This window comes from Oryctolagus cuniculus, chromosome 9 (assembly GCF_051225735.1).
Source record: "Oryctolagus cuniculus isolate XC-2025 breed Fujian yellow rabbit chromosome 9, ASM5122573v1, whole genome shotgun sequence".
NCBI classification, from domain to species: domain Eukaryota; kingdom Metazoa; phylum Chordata; class Mammalia; order Lagomorpha; family Leporidae; genus Oryctolagus; species Oryctolagus cuniculus.
The window spans coordinates 40064438-40090598 of NC_142875.1; the positions used below are offsets into that span (position 1 = coordinate 40064438).

At 39.4% G+C, this 26161-nt stretch overlaps 1 protein-coding gene across 4 annotated transcripts in view; it reads right to left on the reverse strand.

Annotated features, from left to right (window-relative positions):
* Positions 1–1775: 1775 nt before the first annotated feature.
* The window catches only part of BORA (BORA aurora kinase A activator), a 28111-nt gene continuing 3725 nt past the window's right edge, over positions 1776–26161 (reverse strand). For 2 of the 4 annotated variants that reach the window (XM_008260047.5, XM_008260050.5), the window contains exons 3-12: positions 24850–24956; positions 21530–21575; positions 18759–18840; positions 15520–15585; positions 14931–14987; positions 13821–14047; positions 13080–13212; positions 11550–12160; positions 2988–3104; positions 1776–2078 (exon numbers count right to left, since the gene is read on the reverse strand). In XM_008260047.5, the coding sequence (XP_008258269.3) occupies positions 2013–2078; positions 2988–3104; positions 11550–12160; positions 13080–13212; positions 13821–14047; positions 14931–14987; positions 15520–15585; positions 18759–18840; positions 21530–21575; positions 24850–24956 (1512 nt within the window). In that variant the 3' untranslated portion in view covers positions 1776–2012. The remainder of the gene's footprint in view (positions 2079–2987; positions 3105–11549; positions 12161–13079; positions 13213–13820; positions 14048–14930; positions 14988–15519; positions 15586–18758; positions 18841–21529; positions 21576–24849; positions 24957–26161) is intronic. The other 2 variants (XM_008260051.5, XM_070048729.2) reach the window with 1 other exon arrangement.

Below are 26161 nucleotides of genomic sequence, written 5' to 3' on the forward strand. Positions count from 1 at the left end.
CAAGCAATATGGGGTACTTACTTCTGCCGTAGCTGTAGTGAGTGAAGCAGCCAGACAGTATGTAAACAAGTGAGCATGGCTACACTCCGATATCTTTCTCAATAGATATGGATATAAGTTTCAAATAATTATCCTGCATCAAGCAAGTTAGTAGGGAGCTGGGTCAGAAGCAGAGCAGCCTTGACCTAGACTGGCTGCTCCACTACGGGGTGCTGGCATTGCAGTCACTGCACCACAAATGCTAGCCCCATGATTTTTTTTTTTTTTTTTTTTTTGACAGGCAGAGTGGACAGTGAGAGAGAGAGACAGAGAGAAAGGTCCTCCTTTGCCGTTGGTTCACCCTCCAATGGCTGGCAAGCTGCGGCCTGCGCACCGCGCCGATCCGATGGCAGGAGCCAGGTGCTTCTCCTGGTCTCCCATGGGGTGCAGGGCCCAAGCACCTGGGCCATCCTCCACCGCACTCCCTGGCCACAGCAGAGAGCGGGCCTGGAAGAGGGTCAACCGGGACTAGAACCCGGTGTGCTGGCGCCGCAAGGCGGAGGATTAGCCTAGTGAGCCGCGGCGCTGGCCCCCATGATCCTCTTTTTAATATCAAAAATAATGAAGTTTATGGCTCATAAAGTAATGAGAGTGGAGAGGAATTTTAAATGCTGATTAAAATAACTGCTTCATTCATTCTTGACTTGTGCTAGTAAAAAATGATAGCCAGGGAAGCAACTGCTTCATTCATTCTTGACTTGTGCTAGTAAAAAATAATAGCCAGGGAAGCTCTTATCCTTATCACCTAGAGCTCCTCTTTGATTTGTAGCAGTTGTATTTTTCTTTTTTTTAAATTGTATATAATTTAAGAGGCAGAGTTACAGAGAGAGGCAGAGACAGAAATGTCTTCCATCTAGTAGTTCACTTCCCAAATGGCTGCAATGGCTGGAGCTGGGCCAATTTGAAGCCAAGAGCCTGGAGCTTTTTCCAGGCCTCCCCCGTGGGTGCAGGGGCCCAAGCACTTGGGCCATCTTCCACTGCTTTCCCAAGTGCATCAGCAGGGAGCTGGATCGGAAGTGGAGCAGCCAGGACACAAACTGGCACCAATATGGGATGCCGGCACTGTAGGTAGAGGTTTAGCTGTCTATGCACAGTGCCAGCCTTGCAGCAGTTGTTTTTATGTGAATTTATTATTCACTCAACACCCTATGTAACTAAAAACTCAGCTTCCTAATATGGTTAATGGGTGGCTGAAGATGAGCTAGGTATACAAGAAGGAATCTGTAGGCTTCCTAGGTACAAGATAAGGATGAAAAAGACACACTGATAATGTTTGTCTTTATTTCCTCAGGCTACACATAAATCATTCCTTTTTTGGGAGATGATTAGTACATATGTATGTTATCCAATGATACTTCCCAACATTATATCCATCTGCTCCCAACACTGATTTAAGTTTTTCAAAACTAGTTGTATGTGACTCACATACCTGCCTTACTTCATGCATCTGAGCCCTACTGGAACTCTGCTCTCCCAGTAGCCAGTTTTTCTCTGGGTTCTCCCATGTTCTTTCCTCTGCCTAGCTGGGTCTGAGCTAGAAAGGTTACCCCACTCAAGGGATGGAGGTATTTATTTTACAAAGCACACAGTGCCCCTTTGTAACACATTTTTACCTGTTATCAGAACCACTGCTAAATCCAGTGCTGTTGAGGCTTCATAAGCAGTGTATTGATCCTGTAGAACAGGAGCCAGTCAGCAGCTCTGTTAGTTTTCTAGCATTAAACATGTCACTCAAGGTAAGTACAAAAATATTTATTAATAAAAAATATACTTGTAGTTCAGCAACTTAAGGTTCCAGGAGTTGCTAATATGTTAACCAGATTAAGCCCTTCATTTTTCACATTAAGGAGGGAGAGCAAAATCTCAGCATGTTACTTGAAGTAGTTTCTTCCCAGGCACCATCACATTTTTGATTTTGTGTATGAAATATGGAAGGAGCTGCGCAGTGAGTCTTTGTTTCTGACAGAGGTATTCTATGGGCTGCCGCATGGAGAGGGACTTGCTGTTTTCATCCAACACCTCTGTGTTGTGTGGTCTTGCTGTGAAGAAAGAAGGAAATGCCTTGTTTTTAAATAGCATCATTCAAGGATGCAACTACTATGGGAACTATTTTTAAAACTTGAAATGAAATTTCTTACTAAAGATACAGAAAGAATTCTTCCTGTGTCTTAATGCCGACTATCATAATCAACTTTGTTCAAGTTGATCTTGAAAAAGAGATCTGTTCTTACATTAAAACAGAATTGCAAAATGGAAGAAAGGAAAAATAATTTCATTTAGAGTTGTGGTCATTTATACATTTGCTACTGTTTCTAGCGTTTATTAATAAATTGGCATATAAAATCAAAGAATGTCTTGAGAAGTGCCTAAAAGTACGATGGGTTTCTTCAAGTATAAATAGATAGTAGTAATCACTAATCACCATACCTAGAAGGCTGAGTAAATGTCCTGTACAAACACATTGTAAGTTACTTGTGTGTTCTTTCATTCAGAGCAAATAATGTTCAAAGGCTACTGAATCTAAGAAAACAGCCCTTTTTGTGTTTTTAATTAACGTGAAGTCTGAATTGTAGTATTTCTCAGAATCTAAATTTTTATATGCTTAGCTTCCAGATATCTGCAATATTTCACAGACAGCAAAATCAACATTAGGGGCAAAAGACTGACTCCCATATTCCTTTGTAAGGAACTGATGTCAAGCACCCTTCCAAAACTGAACTGGTCCTCCCTCTCCTACAACCTCTTCTCTTACCTTCTCCCATAGTGAAAGAGCTAGAAAAGTGAAGTGTGTACATTTTTAAAAACCAGCTTTTGCCACTGTTAAATAAGCAGGACATAAACATACTTAACTTGAAACAGAGTGGAGGGAAAATAGATTATAAAAAGTTGGAGTTAGTAAATACTTTTCATCTATAAACTATTTTAAGCTATTTGTATTTTCTGCATACCTTTGTATTAAAAACTTGAGGTTTGTTTTCAATTTCAAAGGATTGCACATCACTTTCTGCTCCAACTGCATCCATGAGATTGCTTCCACAAGTGTGCGTATTATAGCCGCTATCCATCTGACATGAGGAAGAGGAAAAGAGAAAAAAACCCTAAGGATTAAAATGGCAAACTCTAGTTCACTTATCAATAACCCATAAAATACATTGTGAGAACTCAGAAGTTAAATAGTTGAGTGAATAACTATATAGTGTCATTTACTGCATTTGAAAAGTAATATGTAATATGGATCACAATAAAATTTTTAAAAAACATAAAAGGTAGTTCTGTACAGAACTGATGATTTTTCAGTGTAACTTCATAATTCCTTCCAGTGAAATATATCTTGTAATTCCCTTTAGAATCAATTAACAAGCCATTGAAAACATGTTTTCTTTCCTGTTACTCTGTGATCATACCCAGTAGAAGAAAATGAGTGTTATGATCAATTTTACCCTCTAACTCATTTTCCCAGTTTGTCTCTAAATGGCTTAGTTGTAACTCTAAATTTTACCTAAGAGGTATGCTGCCTTTAAAAGTATTCAAAATAACACACATTCTTAAATGTGGGTTACATCACACCCAGTTGTTCATAATCGTGCCACAAGTATAATGAATGGCTCTACATTGATAGTTCAGGTTTTTAAGGTAACAAAAATTCTAGCATTCTAAGACACACTGTTCTAATCCATAAGAGCAAAATAAAGATTCTAACAAACTTCCAGTTGTGCATGTCAAGTAGTCCCCTTTTATCTGCAGGGGATATGTGAAACCTCCCAGTGAATTCCTGACATATATAATATCTGGATGCTTATATATACTATTTTTCATATATATATTCACATTACAAATGTGAAAACATGCAAAAGTTAAGGTATATTTTTCATGAGCCCCTTTTATGTATATAACTTTTATTAATTAAATATAACTTTTAATTTACAAATTAGGCACAATGAGAGACTATCTTGACATTTATAACACCTTTCACCTGATCCTTTGCAAAATTAGGATCAGAGGGAAGACTGACCATGAACTTTTACTATTCTCACCAACACAGAATAGCCTAGAAGGTAAACTCTGCCACCCGTAACTAAGAAAAATGTGCCAGTTTTTTTGGATATATGCATATCTGCTCACCACTAGGAGTCATGTGCCATTAGTATGAAAGTCTTGTGACATACAGAATTTAACATCAGTCATATCTCAGGAAACACCTTGTCTGTATCAGTAGATATTTGATCAAAAATATAAATAACAGATAGCTTCCAAAGAATCTGCTAATTACTCTTCTAATATTTATCACTGCCAGCTAAGTGGCTCCTAACTCACTGCTAATACTTGACATTACATCAGGAGAAAGGTTGAATCTGTCAGGCTCTGGGAAGAGCAGTATCAATGGGAGACCTGTTAAGATGGTAGCAGATGGGGCTGGCATCTCAAATCAAGTGCTGATTCAAGTCCCGGCTGATCCAGCTTCCTGTAAATGTACCTCAGAAGGAAGCAGATGGCTTAAGTGGCTGGGACCCTGCCACCAACATTGGAGATGTGGACAGAGTTCCTGGCTACTGGCTTCTGACTGGCACAAGCCCAGCTGTTGAGGCCATTTGGGGAGTCAGCAGATAGAAGATCTGTTTCACTGTCTCTCATCTAGACAATTACTCATGTCACTGCCCACTGTGTACCAACTAGGCAACACAGATCATCATACTCTCTGCAGATGTAGTGGTACTCATCAGTTCCATTTTATAGCTGGGGAGGAGGGAGAAGATGCTAAAAAAAATCATGAAAAAGTCATGCCCTCGTCACTATCAGGGTATCTTGCCTTAAGATCCCACAGCTTGGGATTAAAAGAACTTGTCGCTCCCCCATTCGTGGAGGAACGACACAGGACCCTGCGCTGTTCTTTTGTCTGCTCGGCCCTTCCCGGGTTTGCTGTTGGTCCTTCCCGGGTTGGCTGCCGACCCCTCCACCTCCGTGGAGGGGCGGCTCCCCCTGCCACTTTCCCCACTTCCACGGGGCAGTGGCACACCGCCGGCCGGCTCTCTTGGGGGCTGCTCAGATGTTATCCAGATGTTCCTGGTGCATGTTGTCTCTCTCCTCCTTTATAGTCCTCTTCCACCAATCCCAACTCTGCTACCCGCACGCCAAGCACGCTGCTCTCCTCCAATCAGGAGCAGGATCAGCTCCTGCAGCTTATCAGTCAAGTTGGTGAGAGGCAGTTGTGTAGAAGTTGTTTACTCCCTTTCAGCGCCATATTGTGGGAGAGCAGATGCATAGAATAAATCCCAATTCCAGTAACTTAGTCTAGTCCGAGTTGCTCCCCACAGAACTCAAATTCAAACTTAACTCTAATTGCCCAGTTTCTGTTCTTCCAACTGAGGGTGTCTCTCTGTTGTCATCCTACACACACCACATAAACCAGATGCCACCGTCTTCTGAAAACTTTAAAAGGTTTGCAATAGGCAACAGTTGTGTCTTACAAAGGCATTTTTGATATATGGCCTCCATGTCAGCCCACCCTCATTCTCAGTCCCCCTTGCTGGCTACCATTCAGAGGTCTCCCCTTAGAATCTACTGATTGAAAACCAACAGTGTTCAGGGACTGTTTACTCAGGCTATGATCATATTATTATCCTTAATCCTGTTTTCCTATCTCCAGTTTAAAGAGCTAACAAGCTGAAACAAGTTGCCACTTCTTGATATTTATAAAAGGGACAGAGCTGGGCTGTAAGCTGAAACCTGCCATTATGCTCCCAGCAACCCGTGTTCTCTATCTACTGCTATGCTGCTGGTTTCCAGGGCTCTAGATTCTACCCTAAACTGCATGCCTCAATCCCCTCATCTATAAAATGGATCACAGATAAAGATAGCTACTCCATTTGTAAGCTATCATGGTGATTAGACTCAGTGCAAAATGCTTTGCAGACTATAGTACTTGAACTCATAATTGATACTTTTTAAAGATTAATTTCTTTATTTAAAAGGCATAGTTACACACACACACACACAAATAGGAAACAAAAAAGAAAGGCAGAATTACAGAGAAGAGAGATCTTCCATTTGCAGGTTCTATCCCTAAATGGTCCCAACAGCTGAAGCCAGGATCCAGGAACTCTATTAGGATCTCCCATGCGGGTGCAAGGGGCCCAAGTACTTGGGCCATCTTCTGCTTTCCCAGGGCATTAACGGGGAGCTAGATTGCAAGTGGAGCAGCTGGGACTCCACATGGGATGCTGGTGTCACAGGTGGTGGCTTAACCCATTGCCCACAGATACCTCGTATTAACAACTATCCTGCCAATCTTAACTATTTAAAAATCCTCTCCCTCTCTTCCTCATTTAAATATACTGTTTCTAAGTAAAAAGCAAATTACAAAATGATCTTGGACTTGTTATTCTCCTCAGTTATTGTCTTTCCCCTCACAAGTAACCTTCTTCAGAGAGCTTTATTTCATTAATTCACCTCCATTTGCTTTGTATCTCCTTACCTCAAGCCTGTTCAGTTACCAGTTCCTTCTATTATTAATGCAACAGCCATGTTTCAAGCTCTCTATTCCTTGCTCCTATTTGGCCAGTACTAACCCTTCTTTCCTGTGTGAGATGCTCCAAGACACCATGCTTTCCTAGAGTCTTTTCCTCCTCTTTGGTTGGTTGGTCTCAGTCTCCTTCAAGAGCTCTGCGTCCATTATCCAACCCCTGAATGTTTCCTCAGGGCTCCAAATCTTGACCCACTTGTTCTCACTATATACAGTCCATCTGGTTGAATCTACCTATGTATTCATTATACAAATATTTAATGAGTAGCTATTATTTACCAGGGCTTTTTTTAAAATATAAATAAGCATTGGGGATAAAGAAAAACATACCTGATTGCTGGATTAATAGTCTGGAAAGAACACCAAATGCTCTTGGAGTTATGAGAGCATTTAATGAGGTCTAGCCTGGCTAGTGCGATCAGGGAAGCCTTCAGGGAATATGTGAACAGGTGAGGTGGGATAGAAAGAGATTCTACACAGTCTGTGCAAAGGCCCTTTGCCAGGAGGAAATACAGCAATTCAAAACTCTCGAAGGCCAGTGGGACTGAAACAAAGAAAATGAGGTGAAACAAGTTGAAGACGGAGAGTAGGGGAAGGGCTAGACCATGCAAAGCCTTGCTTGGACACCCACATCTCATATCACACTGCCAGTTTGAGTCCCAGCACCTCTGCTTCCAATCTAGCTTCCTGCTAATGCTTCCCAGGAGGCAGCAGATGATGGCCCAAGTGCTTGGGCCTCTGCCCTCCAAGGAAGAGACCCAGATGGAGTTCATGGCTCCTGCTTTGGCCTGGTCCAACACTGGCTATCATGGGTTTGGGGGAGTGAACCAGCGGCTCTGCCTTTTGAAAGATGAACATACATAACACAATGATGGGTATATGTAAACTTGAGAAAATCTCCCAAAAAATTAGAAAAGGAAAATAAAAAAAATGCATAGACATAGTAAAGAAAACTAGAGAATCTAAAGGTGTTTCACAGAATAAAAATTACAAGAGAGAAATATTGAGATTTTATTCAATAAAAGGTCCAAGAAGTAGAGAGTGAAAGTCTATAGACCATTAGGGCATTCTGTGTGCTTGGTACAAAGGATGACAAGAAACCTACACCAGGGCTGGTGCTGTGGCATAGCAGGTAAGGCCGCTGCCTACAGTGCCAGCACCAGTTTGAGTCCCAGCTGCTTCACTTCCAGTCCAGCTCTCTGCTATGGCCTGGGAAAGCAGTGGAAGATGGTCCAAGTCCTTGGGCCCCTGCACCTACGTGAGAGACCCAGAGGAAGCTCCTGGCTCATGGCTTCGGATTGGCTCAGCTCTGGCCATTGCAGCTATTTGGGGAGTGAACCAGCGGATGGAAGACCTGTCACCTGCCTGTCTCTCTGCCTCTGCCTCTCTGTAACTCTTTCAAAAAAAGAACACCAGAGAACACCCCTGAAATTTCAGAAATCTGTGGAAAAATAGAGTCTACGCATATCCAGAGAGGAAAAAAGAGACCATGAGCAGATTTAGCACTGGCATAGTTCCAGATCTCCCAAGAATAATACTGCAATAAAATGAAGCAACACCTCAACTATACAAGGCAATTATTTCTAAATTCTCACATGTAAGAAAAAAGGAATATATCAGACCTGCAGTGTCTTAAAAATGTTTCTTCTTCAAAAAGCCTTAAGAACAATGTGTTCTTATAAAATGAGAAGTAAACCAGGAAAAAGAAAAAGGCCCAGAAAACAAGATACAGAACACAGGAGAGGTTTGTGGCACACTCCAAGGTGATGATGAAGGGGATCAACCCACAGTGATTCCCAGAACTCAAAAGGTTCTGGGAAACTATGGCTGCGTGTGCATGCTTTAAAGCTAACTAACTGGTAGAAAAAAATCCATGAGAACATTTTTAGCCTACAAATAGTTGTGCAAAAAGCAAGCATTATGATGTGAGGGCCAAATTAAAACAGACTACTATGTAGATATCACAGCTAAAACTATATTTTAAAAGGAAGAGCTTTGCAATGGTAAGGGAAAGACAAAAACAAAATGGAATACTCTTGCAGTTATGCAAACACAGACTGGATGACAACTTAATGGAGACTGCAATTATAGAATACGGACTTCCAAGGGGTAGTTGGATTTGATTATTAAGGTGTATTTCAACAGAAGTGCTTTGTAATTTCTATGACTATATGTGCTTTTCCTACTTGGGAAACAACCTTAAAAGCTAAAATTTATAAATGTGATTTTGTGTGTGCATCCAAGGAATACAGAATTCAGAACAGGTAATAGAGGCATAAAAATATGAGCAAAAGCTTGTATTTAATTTTCAGTCATTTAGAATCCTTACAAGAGTTTTGAACTTTTGCAAGCCAAACTCAACAACACTAAAGCATTACAGGTTTTTGTGAGAATTAAATGAACTTACTTATCTGTACAAAAAAAGTGGTTAGAAAAATGCCTGGCATGGAAAGCCAAGACACTCTGGGGGAAAAAAAAAAAAAAAAAAAAAGAAGACCTAAATGAAAGATCTCTGTGAGTGAGATCCCAGTGGAAAGAATGGGGCCATCAAAGAAGGAGGTACCTTTCTCTGAAGGGAGGAGAGAACTTCCACTTTGACTATGACCCTATCTGAATAAGATCAAAGTCGGTGAACTCAAAAGGCTTCCATAGCCTTGGCAACTCATGACTAGAGCGTAGGAAGATTACTGACACCATAAACAAGAGTGACAATTTGTTAAGTCAACAACAGGAGTCACTGTGTACTTACTTCTCATGTGGGATCTGTCCTTAATGTGTTATCCAATGTGAAGTAATGCTATAATTGGTACTGAAACAGTATTTTACACTTTGTGTGGCTATGTGGGTGCAAACTGGTGAAATCTTTACTTAATATATACTAAATCGATCTTCTGTATATAAAGAGAATTGAAAATGAATCTTGATGTGAATGGAATGGGAGAGGGAGCGGGAGATGGGAGGGAAATTATGGGGGTGGAAGCCAATGTAATCCATAAACTGTACTTTGGAAATTTATATTTACTAAATAAAAGTTAAAAAAAAAAAAAAGTGCCTGGAGAGTAATCTATGCTTCCAGTGCATAAAGAGCAGCCATGAGCTGAGGGACGGCCTCTCTCTGCAAAAAAAAGAAAGGTGCCTGGGACATCAAAGCACTGTGTAAGCATAACTATGAGACGGCATAAACTTAAAGAACACAGACTCTACAGCCAGAATGCCAAGATCAGATCTCCACTACTTACCAGTTACATAGAGCTTTAGTCTGTTTACTTACTTTTCTCATAAGTAAAATGGCTATAATACTTCACCTAATAATTTCACAGGATTGTTGTGAAATCCAAACAAATTAACACATGTAAAGGGCTCAAAATAAGTGCCTGGCATAAACAAAGGTACTTCAAAAAGTTTGTGAAAACACAGATAAGTAGGGGGGCCCAGCATAGAGGGTAGAGTAGTGAGTAAAGCTGCAGCCTATAATGCCAGCGTCCTATGCGGGAGCCGGTTCATGTCCCAGCTATTCCACTTCCGATCCAACTCCCTGCTAATAAGTAGTAGAGGATGGCCCAAGTGTTTTGGCCCCTACCACCCATATGGGAGGCCTGGATGAAGCTTCTGGCTCCTGGTTCTCTCTGTGTAACTCTTTTAAAATAAAGAAATATGGCCAGCACCGCGGCTCACTTGGCTAATCCTCTGCCTGCGGCACCGGCTCCCCGGGTTCTAACACCGGCTGGGGTGCCGGGGTCTGTCCCAGTTGCTCCTCTTCCAGTCCAACTCTCTGCTGTGGCCCGGGAGTGCAGTGGAGGATGGCCCATGCACCCGCATGGGAGACGAGGAGGAAGCACCTGGCTCCTGGCTTCAGATCGGTGCAGCGCCGGCCGTAGCGGCCATTTGGGGGGGGTTGGGGAGGACCAATGGAAAAGACCTTTCTCTCTGTCTCTCTCTGTCTAGCTCTGCCTATCCAAAATAAATAAATAAATAAATAAAATAAAAAAATAGATCTTTAAAAAAAAAAATTGGCAAGCAGGGATGGGAGTTGTGGCGCAGCAGTTAAGTCTACATCCCATATCAGAGTGCCAGGGTTTGCGTCCCACCTTTACTTTCAATCCAGCTTCCTGCTAATGTGAACCATGACATGCAACAGGTCCCTGCCACACACATGGGAGACATGCATGGAGTTCCAAGCTCCTAGCTTTGGCCTGACCCAGCTCTGGCTTGTGGAGTTAACCAGTGGGTGGAGATCTTTCTCTTTCTGCCTCTCTTTGCGTGTCACTGTTCCTTTCAAGTAAGTGAAAATAAAGTTTAAAACTTTTTGTACACGTTTTCCATAAACTTTTTAAAATTTGGGTAGAAGATGCTACATAAATATTATGTTGAAAGAATTTCCCTTTAGGCTATTTTGAAGTTCTTTCAAAATTTTAGCTCAAAGAATATTGCAATTAACTGAAGACATGTCCTTGGAAAGTAAGTGCTGGTAACTATGTTTGTATGTATCTGTCAGATGAAGCAAGTTTCTCTGGATCTGGACCTTTCAAATTAAAAGTATATGATTACATGCAAAAATTCCAGCTATAAGTCATGTTTTTCAATGTGATTATTCCCCCTGAATCACATAAAGGTACAAAAACTGCCTTATTTTCAGAATACAAATAGTATACTGGAAATTGCTTTTCTTTGACATTAGATCTATATGAAACACAGCTGAATCCTGAGCAACTGCCTGGCTCTAGAAGTCTGTGAAAGGCTTCACTGCTTTTCTGCTCTCATTTTCCCTAGTCCAAATAAGTATGTTAATGTGAATATTAAATATACGTAATCAGTCCTAATGAAAAGTATTAACCCTCTTAGCAGGATTTGGTATTGATATTTTTAAAAGCTATGTAATGCTACAGTCTTCACACTTATTCCCTTTCTTCTTTTAAGCCATAACCCTAAAAAAGGATAAAAAATACCAAGATAGGTAAATAGAGGGCTGTGGAATATTCAAGTACCTTACCTGAATGTTACTGTTTTCACAAGGAATGACACTGCTTTCTGCGAGAGGTGACATGCACATCTGAGAGTTTTCAATACTGAAGGCAATTCCATTCACAAAATCAGCCATGGGCAAACTCTCACTATCAACCGGCTCCTTAATCCAAGTGTTCTCATCTGCTGTCTCTGTAGGATCAACCATATCTACAGTGTCATTGTCCTTCTCAGGTTCAACATCCTGCAACAGTGCCAGCTCTTTCTCAGAAGCGCTGGACTGGTTCTGGGTGATGGACATGGCAGTCACCACTAGATGTGTGCCATGTGCAGAGGTGTCAGGATTCACCTGCCGCAGGTGCACTCCAGCAGCACCCAGGGCTGGCGATGAGACATCTGAGGAAGGAAGATTCTCTTTATCTTCTTCATCTTCACTGTGAGCCTCGAGAGTAAGGGGCATCCGAATCAGTGAGCTTCGATACTGGGTACCGCCTCGACACATCTGGAGTCTCATGGGAGACCAGTTTTTGATTGGTGAGCAGCCTTCTATGTAAGGACTTCGGATACATGGATTAGAAATTCCATGAGCATTTGCACAAGATGAAGCATCAGGAGAATGAAAAGCAAACTTCCTTTGTTCTAAAAGATTGGGAGGCAAAAAAATCACATCATAAAAACAGGGACATGGAAGAGCTGTTACTAAATGGTAATCATGTTTCAAGCCAGAAAAACTGGATTTTCTGTAGCAGTTGTGCTGCTGTGGAAGTGAAATTTTGGTAAAAACAGCAGCACAATTTAATGTGTTTCAATAAGGATGAAGGACTTCAAAAATAATTTCACTGGTATTTTCCCAAGTTCACTTAAAATATTTTACCCCTTGAGAATTACTTCTTTGTAAGCATAATGCTATTATACCAGTAAGGTTCATGTACAAAGATCCCAAGCAAATCAACTGAAAGCTATATCTTACCTGGTAAATGAAATATGGGAAAAATCCATGTGTTTATGTAAAACACAGTAAGTAGTATTAAAAGGCAGAAAAAAAAAACTGAAAAATACTATATGCAATGAAGAGTCCAACAATGATAATCAAAATGCTTTAAAGCAATATTTTTGATAACTTCATTAACTTAAAAAAAGCTTTTAAAAATTGGCTAAAACACATAAGCGACCTTCCCAGTGGTAAATAAACCTAAGTGTTTAGCCATGCAAGTAATAAAATATATAGAAGATAAAGCAATGAGAAACCATTCACTTAATAACAATACTTGAGTCTGAACCAACAAAAACCCCCATCAAAAAAAAAAAAAAAAAACATGGCCAATAAACACTTGGAAAAAGTCAGGATCACTAATGACTGAAGATATAAAAATTAAAGCAGTACAAGATCTTAATGTGTTAAATTGGCAAACATCAGAAGATAATACCAGTGTTTCTGGATGGGGAGAAAGGACTTCCTTATACACTCGCTGATGAATATTTCCATTGGCACAACCTTCCAAGAAGAATGTTTGGCAAAATTCATCAAGACCCTAACACTCATTATTTTGAGACATACCTGAGAGTGGCGTCTTTCCTATCTGAAATGCAATCGGAGAGAAAGTGGGTGAAGAAATCGGGGAAGGACTAGCTACGCTTCCCAAACTGTATTTCTTTGCACTGCCCTGAATAGGGCTAGAAGAAAACTGCCCCTAGGATAAAAACAAATAATAAATTGGGGTAATTCTATTCTTCAGCTCAGTGACACACCACATACTACTTGTTTTCATTTTCAAAACACTTTTGCACTTGATCTTAGCAAACGATCGAGAAACAATCAAAATACCTCTATAAACTAGGAATTGTTCACAAGAAGAACCAAAAGGCATCTCTTAAAAAGACAACCAACGACTGCTACAAAAATTTTGAAATAGAGTATGGTAGTGAGTAAATGCACGGTGTAAAACAAACTATTCAATTTCCAACCAAGCAGCTGGCTATGAAACATTTTATGTAATATACTCCATGAATGCCCATCTAGTTGTGTTATACTGTTAATCCTAACTGATGTGGTTCCACCAAGGTCCTACATCATTCCTTAAGACTCATGTTGAATTTGGTCATCTCCTATATCTACAGATACAAAATCAGAGAGTCTGGCCAAAAGCATTGCCATGACTAACGACAATACGTGAATGAGGTTAATATACATGACGTATAATACTCAAAGGACAACTATCTTCTTGAATACAGTTATGAACATCTTGGTCCAAGTTCATCTACAACAAAATAACCAGACACTTTTTAGTCTACTTCTTACCGAACCTGGTGTCTGCACAGGGCTCCTACACCGTACGGGAGATAAATCTATTGAATAAAAAACCTCGAGTGATGTCTGAGCACCACTGTGTGAACCACTGGGAGAACCTGGAGGTAAGGAGTCAGAGATGCTTCCATTCCCATCTAGAAACAGCTTTCTTCTGAGGGATGACGAACTGAGGTTCCCAGGAGACTGATCAGCAAATTCATCAGCTCTAAAATAGTCACCTATATTTAATGATAACAGAATAAAGGGTAACACCAATCACTGTGAGAAGTTACCTAATTTCTTTTTAAAGATTTATTTATTTATTTATTTATTTGAAAGTGAGAGTTACAAAGAGAGAGAGGCAGACACAGAGAAAGGGATCTTCTATCTGCTGGTTCACTCCCCGAATGGCCACAACGGCCAGGGCTGGGCCAGGCCAAAGCCAGGAGCCAGGAAATTCTTCTGGGTCTCCCACGTGGTTGCAGGAGCCCAAATACTTCGGCTACCTTCCACTGCTTTCCTCAGGCCATTAGCAGGGAGCTGGAATGGAAATAGATCAGCCACGACTCTAACTGGTTCCCATATGGGATTTGGCATCACAGACGGCAGCTTTACCTACTATGCCACAATGCCAGCAGCTACCTAACTTTTTTAAAAGCCAGTATGTGCTCTGAATTTTTTTCAAAAAAAGAGAACAAGGTTTAATGTTATGTGTTACGTTTTAAATCTTAAAGTACTTGTTTAGAAAAAGGCACTGCTGGGGCGGGTATTTGGCTTAGCTAAGGTGTCTGCGTCCCATATCAGAGTGTCTGGGTTCAAGTACAGGCTCTGGCTCTTGACTTTGGCTTCCTGCTAAAGCAGACCCTGAGAGTCAGGGGTGATGGTACAAGTAAGTGGGCTCCTGCCTTCCACAAGGGGTCTGGGTTGAGTTCATGGCTTCCAGCTTCAGCCCCGGCCTGGCCAAGTGTCACTCCAAGTATTTGGAAAGTGAGCCAGTGGATGAGAGCTCTTTCTGTGTCTCAATGAAATTAAAAGAGGCACTGCACAAATTCCCATTTACAAAGATCACAAAACAAAACGTTGATTTACATTATTAAAGGCTTAAACACATACAGTATTTACCTAATATACTTTCTAAATTAAAATCCACAGGAAGAGACAGCAATGTCTGACAAGCAGCTGGAAGCAAGCAAATAAATAATTACATAAATACAAACAGATAGGTCAACAAAAGCATGACATGCAACTGAACACATGCCTCCCAAGCAGCCATTTCCCCATGATTCCTGGCCAAAGTGGACTGTTCCATCTCCACATTCTGTTACAGATCGCGCCACCTTTCCACAACTGATGTGACTGTGTTCATCGTCAGAGTTAACCCCTGGCTGTGATGCTGACACTTGAATCAAAAGGGAAGCCTATCTTTGTGAACAGAATTTCCCACATTAACAAATTTCCAAAAGAATGCTTTTCAAAATCAGAAATCAATTCACCCACTTTCAACAAGAAAATAGCGTGCTCCTGCTATTTCCATATCACAGTTGTATTCAACTATTCATATATAGTTCCTTCTGAAACAAATATATATACAACTCATTCATAGAAATTAAGAAGATTTAATTCCAGAGTAAAGTGTCACTACCAGAACTGGGTTTATAAATCAAATGTACCTTACTATGGAACATACTGTTCATCTTCTGTTTATACTCACCATTGGTTTTTTCAGAAAGAATGGTCAGCTTTCTTCCAACTGGAGAGTCATTATTTATGTTAATACCTATAAAACATTTTAAGTTGAAAGTCCTACATTTTATATTCATCAATTACTTTACCATTAAATTTTCCAGAGTGAAAAAATTAACCAAATGGAAATTTTTTTACTACAACAATTAAATAGCCAGGATGGGGCCAGCCAAAGCCAGGATTAGGGCACTCAATCCCTCAATCCAGATCTCCCACCTGGGTGAGAGGGACCCAAGTGTTCGAGTCGTCACCTGCCATCTCCAGGCACAACAGTAGGAAGCTGAAACTGAAAGTAGCGGCAAGACCTAAAATTGTGTACTAAGAAATGGGGATTCAGCAAACTCAGTCTTAACTGCTATGCGAAGTGCCAGCCCCTTGATTAATTTTTTAACACTGAGGAAGTACACGTATAAAACTGAAAGAGTAGCAATGAAGGTGAAGGTACGAAGTAACACTCCCCCACAAAAGTCATTTTTTAAAAATGAAAATGGATAATTATATATATTTATGGGGTACCAGGTAATTTTTTGATACATATACACTGTGGAATGAGTAGATCAGGCTAATTTACATATTTATCACCTCACATGCTTATGTCTTTGTAGTGAGAATATTTTCGCAATTCTGAAGTACACAATTTTTTAGTTACCATGGTATGCAACAAGTCAAGAAAAATAAACTGTTTATGTGTAACAAACTTTGACCCACATCTCCTAACCTCCAACCTCTAGCCACCACTCTATTATGTTTCTGTAAGGTTGACTCTCTTAGATTCTATATATGAGTGATGTCCTACAATGGACTTGTCTTTCTGTGCCTGGCTTATTTCACTTAGCACAATGTCTTCCAATTCACTCAGGCTGTCACAAATGACAGAATTTCCTTCTTTTTAGAGGCTAAATGGTATTCCATTGTGTATATGTGCCACATTATTTAATCCATTCAAATGTTGATGAACCTATCTTGACTATGATGAATACTGCTGCAGCAAACATGTGATGACAATTCTTTGGATATAAATCCAGAAATGGGACTGCTGAATCCCAAGTAACCTTTTTAAAGATTTATTTATTTTGAAAGAGTTACAGAGAGATGTAGGGCAGGTGGGAGGAGGGGCAGGGGGGGGGAGAGGGAGAGAGGGAGAGAGAGAGAGGGAAAGGGGGAGAGGGGGAGAGAGGGAGAGAGGGAGAGGGAGAGAGGGAGAGAGAGAGAGAGATCTTTCGATTCCTGGTACACTCCCCAGATGGCTGCAATGGCCAGTACTAAGCCAGAACAAATCTAGGATGTAGAAGCTTCTTCCAGGTCTCCCACGTGGGTATAACAGACAACCCTCTAGTTAATCCTTTTGTTTTACAAACAAAAACACGATGCAATGAGATTGACTAATCTGGTCTAAGCAACTTCCCTGGCTTATACACAGAGTGGTTTATATCGCTCCCCGTCTTCATGGGGGAACGACACTAAACCCTGCCTAGGCTTCATATCCGAGTCACGGCACCATTATGTCGCTCCCCCTCGTCGTGGAGGAACGACACTAAGCCCTGCGCTGTTCTTTCGTCTGCTCGGCCCTCCCCAGGTTTGCTGCTGGTTCTTCCCGGGTTGGCTACTGTCCCTTCCACCTCCGTGGAAGGGCGGTTCCCCCTGGCCACTTTCCCCACTTCCGCAGGGGAGCGGCACTCCGCCGGCCGGCTCTCTCGGGGGCTGCACAGGTGTTCCTTCAGCTAGATGTTCCCCTTAGATGTTCCTGGTGCATGCCGTCTCTCTCCTCCTTTATAGTCCTCCTCCGCCAATCCTAACTCGGCTGCCCACACACCGAGTACGCTGCTCTCCAATCAGGAGCAAGTCCTACAGTTTATTGGTTGAACTGGAGGCAGCTGTGTAAAAGCTGTTTTCTTCTCTCCCAGCGCCATATTGTGGGAGAGCAGATGCATAGAATAAGTCCCAATTCCAGTAACTTAGTCTAGTCCGAATTGCTCCCCACAGTTTACAACCCAGGTCTTCATCCACTACTGTATCCTGTTTTTAGTTTGCAACACTGAGAATACAGACTCTGATATAGTTTTGAATCCAGGTTCTCCTATTTTTAATCACCTTAGTTACCCCTGACACAAGCTCTAACTTTTCTCAAACTGGGTTTTCTCACCTATAAAATGGAACAACAATTACATCTACCTCATATGAATCACAATTACTAAAAGCCCTTAGTGTTGGCTGGGCATCAAGAAAGTGCTCAATCCATTTTACCTGTCACTGCTGTGCTTTTGATTAAAAAATGGAACAAATATTCCCTCTTATCCTGAGAGCACAATTAAGGGATGCTGAATAGAAAAGTGAGTAATTGCGATGCAACAAGAGGTGAAAACACAGGAATGATATTTGAGCACTATCTACCTTGCAAAGGGCAGTGAGAGCAAATATGAAAGAAGCACTGCCTGCAGGTAGAAAGATACTGGAAATTACTAATTTGCCCTTTAATTTCTTTATTGATTTTGCAAATAATCAGCTCCAATATATACTAACACAGAGATCGTCTTTTTTTAATTTTTTATTTGACAGGTAGAGTTATAGACACTGAGAGAGACAAAGGTCTTCCTTCCATTGGTTCACCCCCCAAATGGACACCACGGCCAGTGCTGCACCTATCCGAAGCCAGGAGCCAGGTGCTTCTCCTGGTCTCCCATGCGGGTGCAGGGCCCAAGCACTTGGGCCATCCTCCACCGCCTTCCCAGGCCACAGCAGAGAGCTGGACTGGAAGAGGAGCAACCGGGACAGAAGCCGGTGCCCATATGGGATGTGGTACCGCAGGGGGAGGATTAACCAAGTGAGCCATGGCGCCGGTCCTTCATCTTAGTATCTATTTCTTCCACTTTTATGAGAAGTCAGCAAATTAGCAAAAAACAGGAAAGCAATTTCAGAATTTTAAAATTTTAACATTCCAAATCACTGCTAAAGTCATTTACAACTTAACTCGATAAACATCAAAACTGATATTCACAAGGGGCAAATTAAATGCAGAATAGAATGATCAACTGCTGAATCCTTACCCTGAATAGAACCAAACTGTGTTACCTAGAAATTTAATTTTAAGCAAGATACTTACTAAAGCAGATAAATTGGCACTTCACTCTATTCTGCTTTACAGACACTGATTTTTCAAGACTATTTTGATGCTATGATTTTTATGAATATAATTTTCAGTACACTCACATTTTTTGGCATGATACTCTGAAAGCTGTTTCCCTTCATGATCAGTCCACGGAGAGGGTACGATGACATCTTTAGTGAAAAACTAGGAAAATTAAAATCACACAATTAGGCATAAATGCCTCCAAAAAATTTGAGAAGGTACTCATATTATTCTCAAATAACCATTGCTCTTGTCATTTACTGACTTGTTATCTTTAAATTATGAATACTTGAAAGTACAACCAACCAAAGGTAGGTGGAAGAAATTTCAAGTATAAACATAAAGAGGAAATCTGACACTTCAAATCTAGCACCTAAATTTTAAACTTGTAAAAAAATTAAGTTAAGGGCACTCATCGTAGAGAAAATAATTTTAATTTCTCTGTGACTTTTCTTGGGGGCAGGGTGCTGATAAAAAGGAGGGCTGGAGAGGGAAAGAATCAATGGAGACAGAAGGAGGCAAGTCAGAAGCACGAATGGTGTGCTGGAGCTTGCTTGGACTGGCTCTTAAGATCTGATTATTAAAATTTTCAGGAATTTTGTGTACTAGTTGTGAAAGCCAATATTAAAAAATAAAATACACTTAAATATTAAGCATAAAGGAAACAGGATTCAGAAATTCATCCTTTGCTCATTAATTGACTGCATTTATCAGCAGCTGTCCCCTCAAAGTTAATTATGTGTTGTGCACCGATGTGCTACTGCACATCTTTTCCAGTGACACCACATTGGTAGGCTGAACTCGCCTCATAGTTGGAGTATTTACACTACAGATAGCAGCAGCAATCAATGTACATCATACTCTCTCTAAAACCAAAGGACCAGGGCTTAAACATCTCCCAGCATTCTATGGGCCAGGATACCCAAAGGGAATAACAGCATTTGGATACACTTCTGCATATTAACATTCCCACTAAAGGATTTTTCCTTTCCTTATATTTTGGAGATATGTCAAAACATTTTCCTTATATTTTGCTACATATATGACAAAGAGCTCATTTCTGAACTAACCTACCTTTGAAATTATGAAGAAAAGACATAAAAAGGATGTGGAAGACAGAAACTGAAGACAATTCCCAGGAGAAAAAGAAAGGTGAAGGGCCCATAAACTGAGGAAATGAGGCATTTGTGCACCCAAAAATTGAAAAATACAAATCCAAATAACAAGCTGTCATTTTAAAGTAGTAGGTGAAGCACAATTTAAGAAGTTTGAAAATAGCATTGCAGATGTGAAAAATAAAAAAAAGGTATCATAACCAGGAGTATGAATTCGTACAACATTTTTAAGGAGGCCACCATGACAAAATATACCAAAACTCAAAATTCACAAAGCCTCTGACTTAGTAAGTGCATTGCAAGTACACAAAGTAAATGTACAAATCACCACAGCATTATTTGTGACATAAAGAAAATTAACATGACTTAAACATCTTTCAATATAGCCTTGGTTACTATGCTATTACTGAAAGAGTATAAGACTCTGTATGTGCTGATCATAAAAGAAAAATTCTTAAGCAAAATAAAAGATGCAAAACACTATGAGAATGATAATCCTGTTTGTCTAAAGCATTTAAAATATGCTATTTTATATATAAATTAACCTGAAAGTATACACAAGAAACATTATAGTAGTTACCTTCAGGAAGTAGCATAATAGAGGAACAAGAATCTTTTCATTTGAAATTTTTTTGGTTGTACATGTGTATGTACTTATTCTAGTTTCAAAGAAAAATAAAAACAATTTGTTTCTAATTATAATTTAATGCTGACATCATTTTCTTAAGTTTTAGCACCTGAATTTCCCTTTAAAGTCGAGGATTCTAAGGAAGCATAATTTTCAAAATGTTGGGTAACTGGAAGAAGAGTCTACGAATTTTCAGCTTGGGGGAATCAAGTGACTGAATCAGAATAAAAATTTTGAGGTTACTCGGTTAACAAGCAGCTAATGTTTGGCAGGAGTAAATATATCAAATTGTTTTCTGAAAAATATGCATATCTGAAATACAAGGAGATAAAAACTGCACTAGAAAAAGAAGTGCAGGAGGGAGCCAGTGCATCACATGCTCTATGAACACACCATAGCAGAAGTCTTGGGATGCAAGAGACCATTGCAAAGCAAAGAACAGACATGAGTAGAGAGGGCTAATTAGAAATGCTACCATAACATGAAGACTTTCTAAGGAAAGATTTAGATAACTTTTATCCTGCAAGAGGAGTTCAGCAAACAAAAAAGCAAAAAGAAACATTATTATTATTTTAAAAAGTACCCTATATTTATGATATACTTTTCCTGCTTAGCAGTCAGACACTTACTTTCATGAAATATATAATATTTTCTAAAAACCCTAAATATTAAAAACAACAACAAATTTATTGCCAATGCCAATCTAGATTTTAAGTCCTGAAAAACATTCAACTTCTGCATAAATTTCTAACTTCAAACAGGTTTGGACTAATGGATATTCTGAAGGCACAAGGAAGACCAATCACTATAGATTCTGAGAATGAAAAGATGTCTGAAACACACAACTGGCCAACAAAGAACTCACTGTAGAGTAGAGAAGCAGCAAACGGGTCCTTACAATAATATGCAGGACTATGGGTAGGACAGGCATAGTTAAAAACCATTGGTCTTAGGAAAGCACAGAAGGGGTGCTTAATTTAGTTGGGGAAGGGGGTAGGGCTGTTGGGGAAATGGACAGTGAAAGATCTGAAGAATGTCTTCCTGAGAGAGGTGACACACATGCAGAATAGATCCTTAACTGGCTTAATCACCCACAGTTTTAAGTTACCTCTTCAATGGCTTTTTGTCTTTTGTCTTCCACATCTTTATCTATTCTATACAGAGATAAAGAAGAAAAATAACCATGCCATTACTTTAGCTTATTGGACATTTAAAACAATAATCTTTCAAAGAAATAATTTCCCTCCATTGAAAATTGGCAAGTAAGTTCACTTTAAAAGAAAAATTGGTTTCTCATAACATTCTGTAAATGGCAATATTCTGAAATTCAGCATTTGGCTATTAGGCTTATCTCCCCCTTTTCCATTCAAAGTTTGAATAGAATGTTTTCTTTTAAAAGGTCTACATTGGTATAAATTTTAAACTATTGTACACATAAAGTGATTCAAATAAACCTTTGTTCTTTAATCAACACAAACTAAGAAGTATTTTGTTCTAACAGAAATCTAAAAATTGTCTAAAGCTGTTCTTATAACTTTAGAATTAACTCTTACTCTGAAAGAGAAAAAAAAAACTAACATCCTTACAGTTCTGAATAAATAGGTAAAAACATTAATGTTGAAATAAAACATCAACAATACAAAACTTCACCCAATTTTTTTTTCACCTTGATACACCATGCAATTACAGCAATACACATTTCTCAGTCACAAGATTTAGTATAAAAGATCAGGTCTCAAACACAAGGTATATCCTCACAAAACTACTTTTTATTCTGTTCTAGGAAAAAATGCTCGCTTTCTACCAATAAATTGGTGGTAAATCACTTTTTTTTAAACAATCCAAGATCATTTTCTCTCAAAAACTTTTCATGTACATGTGTTCATGGCTTAACAAAGCTTACATGAGAAGGGAAGCATTTCAAAAAAGTTAAATCAAGTGGATTTTTCAAGTAAAGTAATTATTGAGAAAACAAACTAAACAGAGGTAATGCCACATATCTTCACTTAAACAACAGTCATTTTGAGGATAATAACTCTGTTCCCTTCATTTTATCACAGTCACAATCGGGTCAAAGTGTCAGATCTTAGCTTAGAGTAAGCAAGCTCTGCTGTAGGTTTACCTCCTTCAGAAACCTGCTATTTCATCAGAGGGACTCAAATATACAGATGATTGTAGGATGCAGTAAAAATCAGTCTAACCAAATATCCCAGAGCCACATCATGGGAGGTTCTAGGAAGTCATCTGGGCAAAGTATCCTAACCAGCACACCACTGAGCAAGGTTAGGATGCAAACAATAACAGGTGTGCCCTGAAGGCTGGTCCTTCGGGGAAGCTGGCAGAAGAGGAGACCTTCAGAATTGGCCACCTCCTGTGTGGACAAGAATGCTGATTACATCAGTATGCCTTACAGTTATCATCATCTGTGTGTATTATGCATGAACAGAATGCAAAGAACTAAAAATAGAGAGCTCTGATTAGACAAGAAGACAGATGAGAAAACACTGCTTATGTCTAAGAATGAATTAACCTGCTCTGTTAAGAGTGTACTCACTACCCTTAGTAGAAGCCATTACCATGTATTGAATTACATTATTAAATTAAATAAAAAATTAGGATATTTTCCCTACTTCCCTCTCACATATCTATCTGCTGAAATATACCAAGATTCTTTCTATAAACCTACCCAGACAACACATTATTTATTAATAGATATAAAGTTCCTGGGTTGCAACTTTGGTCTAATTGTATGAGGATACTTCAAAGGGTATGGATATATGGAGTTAAAAGATCAGTTTGTTCTGGTGCAAAAAAATTTTGAAATTCATGCATAGTTTTTTCATCATACTCATTTTAGGCAAACTTTTTGAAGACCTTTCTTATACACGGATTTCCAAAAATCTGGTGCTAAAATAAACCTATCTTTTAATTCCACTGTCCATGCACTTTCGGAAGTACCCACCTGTTATTGACTGTTCTAAGCAGGAATAACATCCTACATTGCTTTACTCTACCTCACAGTGCCTCAGAGTGCTCAATGTGATGCATGTAACAGTTGTCCAAAATATCAAAGAGGTGAGGAAAAATAATAAAGCATACAGTCTGTGTGAAACCAAAAAGTGAATATTACTCATTTAAATGTAAGTATTCTTACATTTAAATGTAAGTATGCTTTTCAAAAGCATTATTTAAATTTAACACTAAAATTATTTTTTTTAATTAAAGATTTATTTTATTCATTTGAGAGGGAGAGACAGAGAGAGGTCTTCCATCTACTGGTTCACTTCCCAAATGGCTGCAACGGCCAGGGCTGGGCCAGGCCAAAGCCAAAAGCCAGAAGCTTCATCTGGGTCTCCCATGTGGTTGCAGGGGCCCAAGGACTTCAGCCATTCTCTGCTGATTCCAGGCACATCAGCAGTGATCTGGATTGGAAGTAGAGAAGCCGGGACTTGAACCAGAGCCCATATGGGATGCTGGTGAGGCAGGTGGTCGTTTTAACAGTTACACCACAATACTGGCCCCAACACTAAAATTCATTTATGTTTTATTCCTATTCTATTCTCTTCTTATGACCTCTGAATGGATAGCAATTGATAAGTGAATGATCATCAAATTACCAAGCAAAGAGAGGATGAAGTACAAAAGCTTAGCAAAACATGTATGCATCTTGTCTGACTGAATTTTAAAGTCAAAGGGAAAGGGGTTATCCATCATTTTGAATTGACAACACATCTCTCGGGACAGAAAATTAAAACTGGTCATATCATATTTTTTTAAACATAAAGCAATCAGACTATAAAACAAGAGTCCCTCAAAGCATAAAGCAAAAACTAGGTCTGTTCCCCTAAAGAACTGCATGTTTTCACTACATGAGGCATCATTAAGTTCACAAATCTGAGGCTCACGAATGCCTTAAAACCTGCACCAATGATAAGCAAATAAGCTAGGACTGCCAGGTGTTATGTAGAATTCAAGCAAATAATGAATTATGAAAGGTTAGATGACATCTAGAAAATATCTCTGTGGTGAATGAATACCCTTCCAGTGTGTCTTAACTTACTGTGGAGATTCTGGGTGTCCCCTGACACACACAGCAATTAAACAGCTTTTTGCTTTACCTTAAAACTACAACACAACAAAACAAAACAGGTCACAACCACGTATAGAAATGTACAAGTTCCAAAATGCCCTCCCCTCTACCAAGTGCTGGGAAGGCAGAGCTGTTCTGTTCCATAAACAGAGGAATCTTAAAGGAATCTTTCTGGATGTAGTTCTCTGAACTCACTTGTTTAGATGGTAATAATCTGTATTAAGAATTTTTTTCTCCCTGATACCTTCACATATAAAAATATCCAACCTATAGAATTTCCAATATCTCGTCACTTAACAGCATGTTATTCTATTTAGGAGCAAGAAAAGAAAACTCACCGAGAATGACTTAAATACGACGCTTGACGATGAATATCTTCTGGGTCTATTTCTACAGGATTTATAACAGCGAGTTGATCAATAGACCATCTAAATTTCCCTGGAGTCTTAACAAAAGAAAGTGAGCTTATGAGCAAAAGCAAACCAAAAGAGTTCATCAAAATGCTAACAATGTCACTATCGAAAATGTTGTGAATGGTTACAATATAAAAATATTTAAAAGTTCATATTTTAAAACTTGATTGGACCAGTTAATTAAATGGCAAATGGGAATCAAATCACACTGCATTAAATGACTTGATTATAGCTCTACTAAAATACAAGCTTCCATTTTTAAATTTAATATTAATTGCATAATAATAGCAAAATCACAACAGAGTAATAAAGGTACAGGAATTTCACAAGACTCATCAGTAACACATCATGAGTATGTAAATATAAAAATCTCTTAGCATTATTAAAGGTCTTTACTTTCATTAAGAATGAACTGAAATTAAAGTCCTAACTACAGCTGCAAAATGTCATAAAGTAATTGATCCTTAAAATAATTACAAAGGGTAACTAGGGCTGCCTTTAAATATTCAACTATCCAAACGCTTATCCGAGCACTAATCTAAAGTTGGGAATATATATATTCTTGACAAACTCAGGCCAAAAAAACCCCAGGATGCCACACATTCCAGTTTTGTGGATTAAACTGCCATCATTCCATTATTTATTCTCATTAAAACTAACAGATAACTAATCTGTAACGCGATTCAATTAAAACGCATAAGGTCAGATTAATGAAATGGGCCAATACAAGTAGACTTCCAAAAGTTCATGGAAAATGTAAATTACAAGATAAGTTCAGAGGCCAACACTGTGGCTTAGTGGGTAAAACCACTTTCTCCAGTGTTGCCATCCCATACGGGCGCTGGTTTGAGTCCCGGGTGCCCCACTTCTGATCCAGTTCCCCGCTAATATGCCTGGCTGAAGATGGCCCATGTGCTGGGGCCCCTGCACCTACATAAGAGACCCAGATGAAGCTCCTGGGTTTGGCCTGGCCCAGCCCTGGCCATTAGGGCCATTTGGGGAGTGAACCAGCACCTCTCTCTCTCTCTCCTTCTCTGTATTTCTGCTTTTCAAATAAATAAATAAATAAAAAAATCTTGGAGAAAAAAAAAGAAATGAAAGAAAAAAAGATCTAAGCTGAGACAGCAAAAACAGTCACCCAGTTTGCATTTTTTCTGGTAATCTACTAGTGACAGACAAGACGAGACTTCCGAAGAACTTACCCAGTACAGCAAATAACAATGAAAATAAGCTAAAG